Source organism: Pituophis catenifer, unplaced genomic scaffold, assembly GCF_029215685.1.
Source record: "Pituophis catenifer annectens isolate HBS135680 unplaced genomic scaffold, rPitCat1.0.hap2 SCAF_1, whole genome shotgun sequence".
NCBI lineage: Eukaryota > Metazoa > Chordata > Lepidosauria > Squamata > Colubridae > Pituophis > Pituophis catenifer.
This window is the reverse complement of record NW_027256881.1, coordinates 348084090-348094724: the sequence shown is the minus strand read 5'-3', so window position 1 is coordinate 348094724 and position 10635 is coordinate 348084090. Positions and strand designations below refer to the sequence as shown.

General features: G+C 44.8%; 1 protein-coding gene across 1 annotated transcript; it reads left to right on the top strand.

The window, feature by feature from the left end:
* The first annotated feature begins 311 nt into the window (after positions 1–311).
* On the top strand, positions 312–1268 carry LOC139312522 (vomeronasal type-2 receptor 26-like). Its single transcript, XM_070937388.1, has one exon. The coding sequence runs from the start codon at positions 312–314 to the stop codon at positions 1266–1268; it is 957 nt and encodes a 318-aa protein (XP_070793489.1).
* The last annotated feature ends 9367 nt before the right edge of the window (positions 1269–10635 follow it).

Below are 10635 nucleotides of genomic sequence, written 5' to 3'. Positions count from 1 at the left end.
AACAAAACAGCAACATTTCTGGATAACGGATCTGCCGTTCTTCTTTGTGTTCAATTATAAAATGGTGGAAAAAATCAAGCAGGAATCTCAGACTGAAAGCCACATTACTCATGGAAGTGCACAGTGAATAGACAGCTGGAACTGAATAAATCCTTGTCTCTGGTTAATATGTCCCCAGGATCATCATAAATGAAGGATGATTTGCTCTTTTTGATGCCCCATAAATAGCATAGATGATTGTTTCATTACTCCCTTTGTAGGAAGGTCAATAGCAGGAAGGCAACACACATATCACTTTTGCAGGAGGGAAAATGTGTATGATAATTGCTCAAGAAATCCTTAGACAAAGACTTTTGATTTCAGATGCAGCTTGCTGTGAACCGTGCCCAGATGACCAATATCCCAACACGGACAAGGACCATTGCATTGCCAAGAAGATCCACTTCCTTGCCTATCAAGACACCCTGGGATACATTTTAGTTTTTCTTGCTTTTTTCCTCTCTGTGATCACTTCTGCAGTCCTGGTGGTTTTCTATAAACATCATGACACACCGATTGTCAAGGCCAACAACCGAGATCTCACTTACATTCTCCTGGTCTCCCTCCTGCTCTGCTTCCTCTGTTCCTTCCTCTTCATTGGTCAACCAGGGAAGGTCACCTGTCTCTTACAACAATCTGCCTTTGCCATTCTCTTTGCCCTTGCAGTTTCCTCTGTGTTGGCAAAAACTGTCATGGTGGTTCTGGCCTTCATGGCTACCAAACCAGGGAACAAGACAAGGAAACTTTTAGGAAAACCACTGACCAACTCCATTGTCATAGCCTGTCCCCTGATCCAAGCAGTCCTTTGTGCCACCTGGCTGGTAACCTCTCCTCCGTATCTTAACCTGGATTTCCACTCCTTGTTTGGAGAGATCATCTTGGAATGTAAGCAAGGCTCAGCTGTAATGTTTTATGGTGTCCTCTCTTACCTAGGATTTTTGGCCTTTGTCAGTTTCACAGTGGCATTTCTAGCTAGGAAATTGCCTGATAGTTTTAATGAAGCCAAGTTCATTACTTTTAGCATGCTGGTCTTTTGTAGTGTTTGGATCTCCTTCCTCCCTACCTACCTGAGCACCAAAGGCAAGTCCATGGTGGCTGTGGAGATCTTCTCCATTTTGGCCTCTGGAGCTGCTCTCTTGGCTTGTATCTTTTTTCCCAAATGCTACATTATTCTGCTGAGGCCCGACCTGAATTGTAGAGAAAATATAGTAAGAAACAAAAATGTCTAACTAATGCAAGGATTGGCCTCATTTATATTCATCTTTGAGGCATATTTAGAATGTGATAAGATTTCTAATAAATGATGACAATAAGGAGGAATTTGTCCATAAAAGAATATCCTTATGAAGTTCTGCAACTGCTTACAATATTCCGGTGGTCAGTTTTTTCTTTTTTGTGTTTTCAAAGTGTCCTTAGTGAGTTCCAAAGCCCTTGTTATTAAAGATGTGTTTATTATTTCAGATATTTCTAAGTTTATATAGAACAGGAAAAAACCAAGAATTAGATACAAACTATTGCAAGATGCTTAGGAAAAAGTGGGGGCTGGGTTTACCAGATCTGAAATTGTATTTTGAGGCATGTTGTCTGGCCTGATTAAAAGACTTGATGAACCTCCAGATTAAGAGGCTACTTGAATTAGAGGGCCAAGAATTAAGGTTTGGATGTCACGGTTGTTTATGGTAGGATAAAGTTAAAGTTAATGTTGATTTATTCATTTATTTATTTTGCCGCATTTCTATTCCGCCCCACTCCCAAGGGACTCTGGGCGGCATAGAATGTTGATTTTAGTAATCACTTTGCTAGACATGCCATACTAAGAGTTTGGAATATATATAAAACAAGGTTCTATACGAAGTTGCCTCTTTGGGTGTCCCCACAAGAAGCTTTTTTAAGAAAATAAATGGTGGAAGGAAGACTGCTGGACGTATGGTAAAATATTATCTTTCAATTCTGGTGAAGATACATTAAAGTTGAGGGAAGAACTTGAATTAGAAGGTTATGTTTGCCATTGGTTTACATATCAAGAACTGAAAGAATAATTTAAATTAAAAAAAAGAGTTGTGGGTTTGATTTATAAAATGTTATTGAACTTGAATTTGGAAAGTGACCATATAAAACATTGTATGATTCTCTGGGTAAGGAATTTTGGATATAATTTGATGGTTGAACAATGGGAAAATATGTAATTGAAAGGTTTAAAATTTACACTAAACTGTAATTAAAAAGAAAAATTTTATAAGATCATGTATCGCTGGCATTTAACACCGGATAAGTTATGCAGAATGCATAAAGGCATTTCAAATGAATTTGTAAAGGAAAGATGAAACTTCTTACCTTTTATAGTGGACATGTGTTAAGGCAAAGAAATTTTAGAGTAAGATTCATACTATAATAGAGAATATTATTAAAACGAAAATAAAAATGAAACCAGAAACTTTTCCTTTGGGTTTAATGGAAAAAGACTTGGAGAAAAAACTGGATCTTATATATGTTGACAGCAGCTAAACTATTATACGCACAAAATGGAAGGACACTTAGATTCCCACTATGAATGGATGGCTACAGAGGCTGATGGAGTTGGCAGAAGTGGCAAAATTGATCGTTTTGGTTAAAGGAAAGAATATAAATATTCTTTGTTTCCACGTGGAGACCACTTCTGAACTTTGTGCTTGAGATAAAAAATGAAACTTTGATTTTGGGTTTTACTGATTAGATTGATATGTTTTTATAGAAATGGCTAGTTTATATTACTATGGAAAAACAAAAAGTTGTGGTTTGAAATTAATGCTTTTTTTTTTCTTCAACAGAGGGAGTCAATATTTCTCCTTTTCTTTTCCCCAATTTTTTCTCACTTTTCTCTCCCTGTTTCCCCCTCAACACATTGGGACTTCCTATTTACTTTTGTATTTTATCTTATAACCTAATAAAAAATGTTAAACTGGAAAAAAGATGTGTTTATTATTTCAAGGAGGAAATTTTCTTATTTTGTTCCTTATTTTATTTAGTTTATTTTTAAGGAAGTGTTTTAAAGGATTGGGTTCAATATCAGTGTTTCTAAAGATATAGGCTGTTTCCTTAGATGTTTGAGGCTTTATAGAACTTCCCTACCACTACTCAATTGTTTTTGAAATAGCAGAGTTTAAATCTTCCTCACATCCAGATCTGCAGTACTGCCTCATCAATGTTGGACAGAATTTCCCTAAAAGGAATGAGCAAAGAATGTCATAATTGTATGGAGTAGGTTAATCATCTCTTGTGACATTTCATCTCATGGACTTCCCTGGTAAACTGCTGTTCTATGAGATCTGTGTGCACAGAAGGTCTCCACAGGAATCATTCTAGAAAAATGACAACATAATTGATAGTTTGTTAATTATGAATATATATGATTACACCATCTATTTCTTATACATAAATCATCTTCTCCTTCTTTCTGAAATGTGTAATATGAGTGCAATCTTTGGTCTTCAAGAGTTCCACCCACTATTCTCTGGAGAAAATTTACCCTGGGCACACTCTTAACAAGCAATACTGCTGTGAGACTTGATTATTCAGTTTTGGTCCTGCATTAGAAGCCAGAAGGTTTAAGCAGTTGTAATATTTTTATTTATTTATTTTATTTTATTTGTATACCGCCCTACTCCCGAAGGACTCAGGGTGGTGAACAACCAAAAATAAAATACAAAGACATACAAAAGTTAAAAAACTATTAAAAACAGATTAAATAATTTAGGCTCAAAAAACAAATTAGGACATCCAATTTATCTAAAAAAACATTTAAAACCCAATTTAAAAGCCAATTTAAAAGGGAGAGTTAGGCCAGACCAGCCTGTTGGAATAAAAACATTTTTAGGGCGCGGTGGAAGATGCATAAGTATTGGATCCTCCGTATCTCCGGGGGGAGCTCGTTCCAGATGGCAGGTTCCCCCATAGAGAAGGCTGTCCCCCTGGGGGCCACCAGTCGACATTGTTTGGCCGATGGCACCCTGAGGAGCCCCTCTCTATGGGAGCGAACTGGTCGGTGAGAGGCTACTGGTGGCAGAAGGCGGTCTCATAAGTACCCTGGTCCTAAGCCATGGAGCGCTCTAAAGGTGGTAACCAAAACCTTGAAGCGCACCCGGAAGACCACTGGGAGCCAGTGCAGCTCGCACAGGAGGGGGGTCACATGGGAGCGCCACATCGCTCCCGTCACCACCCGCGCGGCCGCATTCTGGACCAATTGGAGCCTCCGGGTGCTCCTCAAGGGGAGCCCCATGTAGAGAGCATTGCAATAATCCAGGCGTGAGGTGACAAGGGCGTGAGTGACCGTGCGTAATGAGTCCCGATCCAGAAAGGGAAGCAACTGGCGAATCAGGCGAACCTGATAAAAAGTCCTCCTGGCCACGGCTGCCATATGCTCTTCTAAAGACAGCCGCGAGTCCAGGAGGATGCCCAAGTTGCGAACCCCATCTGTGGGGGCCAACGACTCGCCCCCAATAGTCAGAGATGGCACCAACTGACTATATCGGGACGTCGGAAAGCACAGCCACTCGGTCTTGGATGGGTTGAGCCTGAGTCTGTTCCTCCCCATCCAGATCCGTACGGCCTCCAGGCACGGGGACATCACCTCGAGGGCATCATTGGGGTGGTCTGGGGTGGAGATGTACAGCTGGGTGTCATCAGCATACTGATGGTACTTCACCCCAAAACCACGGATGATCTCACCCAGCGGCTTCACATAAATGTTGAACAGAAGGGGCGAGAGGACCGATCCTTGTGGCACCCCACATACAAGGGGCCTCGGGGTCGACCTCTGCCCCCCTGTCAACACAGACTACGACCGGTCGGAGAGAAAGGAGGAGAACCACTGTAAAACAGTGCCCCCCACCCCCAACCCTTCCAACCGGTGCAGCATGATACCATGGTCGATGGTATCAAAAGCCGCTGAGAGGTCTAATAGGACCAGGACAGAGGAGCAACCCCTGTCCCGAGCCCTCCAGAGATCATCAACCAATGTGACCAATGCCGTCTCTGTGCTGCACCCGGGCCTGAAGCCTGACTGGAATGGTTCTAGATAAGATAGCTACATAAACATGACAGATAGTGCTTCTTTAGCAACAATGATGAAATAGCAACTTTGCAACACATCATATTGATGGAAATGGGACAATTGGCTGCAGTCGCCTTGCCCCGGCCACCTCATCCCAGCTTCCCCATTTCAGCTAACCCACCATGGCCACCCCTCCCCATCAGTCCCTCTCTGGTATCCCCTCCTATCAGCCCCCCAACTGATTCTCCCCAGCCACCCTCTCCCGCTGCCTCACCCTGGCTGATTCACTGTAGTACAAATTGCCTCGGCAGATTTGCAATACGGGACAATTAGCCCTGGTGTCTCAACTGTTCCCAGACCAAAACCATTCCCAGAAGATCCTTCCCATTGCACCAATGTTCTACTCCTCCTCTACTGACTCCTGGAATAGGGGCCTATTCCCCATTTTTTTCATCACCTCCCACATGAGAATCATTCTCAGCAAAGAGGGATCGGTGCCATGTGGGTTGCAGACAGTAAGAGGCTCTAGGTCAGATCTGCCATAATGGATGAGAGGGGTGAAATAGGGAAGGGGGGAATGGCAGGAAACATAACAGGCAACCAGAGACAATGACTGAACGATCCAAGGACAGAGGCATGGGAATAGAATGCAAAGGGCCACCAAACAGGCCTCAAACTTTAGAAACCAAGATGACTAATTTTAACCTCATTGGACACTAACAAGATGATATATGGGGGAGAGCCTGGGAGTAAGTTAAATTACATGGTTTATACAGAAATCTTCAGACCTGGCTTTGCTTACGCAGTAACCACCTGACTTTTAGTAAAAGTATACCCAACTCTACAAATATAGTCAAGGATTTTTCTTTCCTAAATGTCTAAACTGGGACAGGCCTGACATTCTGTCCACCAGCAAGGCCAGCAAAAGCATTATGCAACCGGTGGTCCCAACATAGATGATGCTTCCTAAATTAAAGGCTCTGTCACTCCAGGAGAGATTGAATTTTTTTCCCTCCCAGATAGTTGTATGGAGAACACAGTCCTGCCCTGCATTGACAGCAGGCTACAACTTGTGGGCCCCTCTTTGCAAACTGCACACCTCAGGCCATGGAATTGATCAGCAAACGAAGCACTGAATTGGCTGCTGAATGGTGAGAACAGAAGCTGTCTGGCCCATGTGCTCACCCTTTGCATTGAACCAAAGTGGGGCAGCTCAAAGGGAGTCAAAAGGCAACCATGATCACTCCTGCCACAGCCTGGGGTATCCAGTTTGCAATGAGGGGAGCATCAACCATTGCAGCTAGGGAGGGGTGAATGCCATGGGTCAGCTGGGGTGAGGGGGCTGGGATGAAGTGGATGTAGCCAATTGTCCCAGACTACACATTGACAATGTTCACAGGTCTGTAAAGCATAATAAATGATGTAGTTCCATAAGTGTTGGGGCAGATTCGCTAAGCAAGCACTTCCAGCATGATTTTGGTAGCAGCCACCAGTGGCCTCATTCAGTTGTGGTCCCTTGGAATATGGTGGCCGCTTCTGTCATTGCACCATGTGGCCTTGTGACAAAGTGATTCGTTCTGCTTCCCTCTGGCTGTTTGTGCAGCATTGCAGAAAATTCTGGAGCTCCAGCGAAGGTGAAGTTTCAGGTGGGGGTCAACAACGGTGATTTCATTTATTTATTTTATTTTCCGAGTGCAGAACATCTTACAATAAAAGGAGAAAATGTGCTATTTAAAATTGGCCTATTGATCTAAATAAACCAAAAACCAAAAACTATACAATCAATATAAAAATTAAACGCAGAAGGAATTTAAAAACTGTATGTGACATTATACAGGCCATTCTTGTTCAAAGTTACAAAGGCACTGAAAAATGTGACTTATGACCGTTTTTCACACTTATGACCATTGCAGCATTCCCACGGGCATATGGTCAAAATTTGGGCCCTTGGCAACTGGCTCATATTTATGACGGTTGCCATGTCCCAGGGTCCTCTTTTCTGACTTTCCAAAAAGCCAGGTCAATGGGGAAGCCAGATTCATTTAACAACCATGTCATTAACAGGGGGGCATGGATCTAGTTCACAGGCGGTCACAACTACATCCCATGGACTTTATCGACATCCTTGGGATCAGCCGGATCAAACTGTTCCTAAATTACTGCAATAGTCCTTTCCTCAGTCTTCTCCATAGGATCCACACTATGCTTGGCCTCCAACTGGGAAGAGATCCAAGCAATTTTATCAACCAGAATTCCTCTGTGAGTGTGAGAAAAAAAATCCCCTCACAGTTGCTGTGCCTATTAATGGCCTTTGGCTTAGATAATTGAATAGGCCAATCAGAGTGCAGCTCCTGGTTTTGAATCTCCCGGGCTTTTTCTATGCCTTCCCTAACTGTCACTAACTGTCACTAACTGTCAGTATATAAGGAGCTGCTTGCCAGCAGGCTAACCCAGTTCGGGATCAGAGGCAGAGCTGAAGTCCCTAAAGCCTCTCCCTTCTGAGGAAGAAAGGCCCAAACTCCAATCATACAGGGCGATTGTAGAAAGAGCTGACAAGATACTCAAGGAAGAGACTGGCAACGGATATTCTGTTGAATAGGCTTTGTTTATTTTCGTAAATAAAACAGTTTAGTTTAAAAATCTTCATGAGGGTCATTTATTTCATAGATTGTAAACATATAAAGTTACAGTCCACCATCTTTATAACATCCTGTGAGGCCTGAAGGAAAACCTACACATGACCCTTACCCAGAAGGTTCCAGATCATCTTCGAAAAGGCCACGGGTGTCACTCAGTGTTATAAGAAGTGCAAAAAGAATGCAGAAATATTGACATTTTGAGGCTTGTAGTGCCATGAGGTGGGCCTTAATAGAAGCTCTAGCTCAGGTATGTCAAACACAAGGCCCCTCCCACCCCAGTCCACACACAGGAGGGGACGAGTGCACAGGGTCCAACAGCGTCTGGCAGTAGTCACAGCCCATGCTGGGCAGGTGGGTCCAAGCACTGGGACTGCCAGGTTGGCCCTCCAAGCAGAAGGTGGAGGCAGAGCCGTGGGGGGAGGCACGTGATCAGGCCTGCTGAATGCACCAGGTGGCTGCCCACTCACTTACCCAGTCTGTCCCACCATTTGTTTTCTCTTGCCCACGGCCATCCCAGCTGGAACAGGGCAGGCAGCTGCGTGGCCCCCTTGCAGAACAAACCTCATGCCTTCCCCCAAGCATCTGCTTCCACCTGCTGTTGCTTCCACCATGGGGGCAGCCCGTGCTTTCCAAACTTCTTCCTCCAGCTCCACCAGACATGTGGGATGAGCCTCCCACCCACTTCCCCACCCACAATGGCCCCAGTATATGGGAAGGGCAGGGAGACCCATCCCCAGAGCTGACTTACATGCCCCACACCAGCGTACATCGAGACCCCACGTCCAGGCCACCCCTGTCTCACCCCCTGCCTCGCCTTCAAGCAGTGGCACCAGCATTAGCAGAGCTCTCCAACAGGAGCCCCACTGTTCCTCAGCCCCTCCCCACAGTCCAGGAAGCCCAGACTGGGCAAGGAGAGTGAGCACAGCAGCATCAGGAGGCAAGTGAGCCCAGGCAGCCCCTCAGGGAAGTGGGGCAGGGCTGTGGAGTCCTGGTGCCCTGGGAGCTCAAAGGTCAGATGACCCATGCTGCCATCTGTACCCCCCGCGTGGCCTGAGAGGGTCAGTGAGTCTCCTCCAGTGATTCAGCCTGGTCCCAGCCCCCAACATGAGGGAAATCAAGCTTGCCATGCCCACCCTGGCCACACTCACCCATCCACCCACAACCAGACAGCCATGCCACACCCGGCTCCCCTAAGGGCAACAACAATCCTGATCTGGCCCTCAATGAAATGAAGTTTGACACCCCTGCTCCAGCTCACATTCAGTCAGATTTATCCCTCATGAATCCCTCATCCATTCATCCTTCAGCAGAGCTCCGGGTGTCCCTTGATCCTTTTCAGCTCTGTCAATTGAATAATGGGGCATGTTGGGAACAATGGACCAAGAGAGGTTGCATGCAAGTGATCCTATCCAAGGCCTCAGTGGCTTTCCTATTCCAGGTAGTGGCCAAGGCCTCAGAAGGACAACACAGCAGAGCCTGGGGTATAATCCTCAGTTCCCTTTGGAACCCTATCAGTCACTAAGAGTGGATTGGTCAAAGAGATCCAGCCTCCCTGCAGAGAGGGGCAGCATAAAAGAATCTCAAAGTCATCAGGCCATGATCTGGCCAGGAGAAAGGGGACCAGGATAGCTCCTACTCAGATCATGTTGGAAGTGGTCAGTTTTGAGTTGAGCCAAGAATGATGGTGGCCATGGTGAGATGCCTCTAAAGCCAGCCCAAGGGATGGTAAATGAACATCTCTCAAAACCATAAGTCTGGGGAACCCCACAGTCAACTGTGAAATGTCCTCCAAAGACACAGAGATTGCTGTGCAGCAAGAAGGTTGGCACAGTAGTAATGATCCAAACTGGTCCTATGAATGAATCTTCAAGAAAAGAATTTCAGACCTGGCAATTTGGGGAGCAGCACCCAAAAGACCAAAAGGAACACCCGAATGACAATTCCTACCCTTAGGATACATCAACAAAGATTTCCAAGTTTTGCCAAAAAATTGCAGTTAATATCCTGAGATTCTTCCTCAAATTCCATTTCTGCCTGTGCCACTATTCCCAAGTAGCCCTCCTATAATCTGACCCAACTAGGGCATAAGCCAAAATCCATCTTGTGTGCAGGGGTCACTTTCATGTAGGTCAACTAGACAGCTTCCCCATGACTCCACCTGCTCTGTGAATTACAAGAAGAGACACAAACATGTTTTCCATTCTTCTGCATGAAGAGAAGCTCTTGCTAAGGGGATAGGACAATGGCTTTTCCCTGCAATTATCAGAAGAACAGTCATTCTTCATGTATCCCCTGTGGATTTCCAGACACAAAGATCTTCCAGGATAAAATATCTCTGAGTTCATCAGATGGGGGGCAGAAATGTCACCTTAGCCTGTCTTGCAAAGAGCTCACTCCTGGGTTTGAAGAGACTGACATGCCTTTGTTTCCTCTACGGTCACAGCCCAAACACAGGTAAGAGGAAGCATTATTGATATAAATTTGTCTTGGGGACATCCAGGTGGCACAGGTGGTGTCTGATCTGCTAAAGTTCCAGTGAGATTTCAGGAGCAACCTTCAAATCAGTTTCTGCATAAACCTTGATTTCTGTTCTAGGAGGGAAGGTGAGAAGAATGACCAGACAGGAGTCATGCTACTTCTGATGCTGCTATTCTTCTGGCTCCTGGCTACAACTACAGCAAAGAGGCTGCAAACCATGTGTGTGCTCAGGAATTACATTCAGTTAGATGAAAGCTACTATAGTCCTGGTGATCTCATTATTCGTGGGAATTTGCCCTTGGGAGCCAATTTCATTTCTGTTGCCCAAAACTTTAATAACGTGAATTGTATTCCCTCTGGTAGGTAAGTTTCAGCTGGATGGGAAACATGCAGATACTTCTTCTACTATTTGTACTGTCCTGGTGTAGTTCACATTTTGGGCGTTTCTCC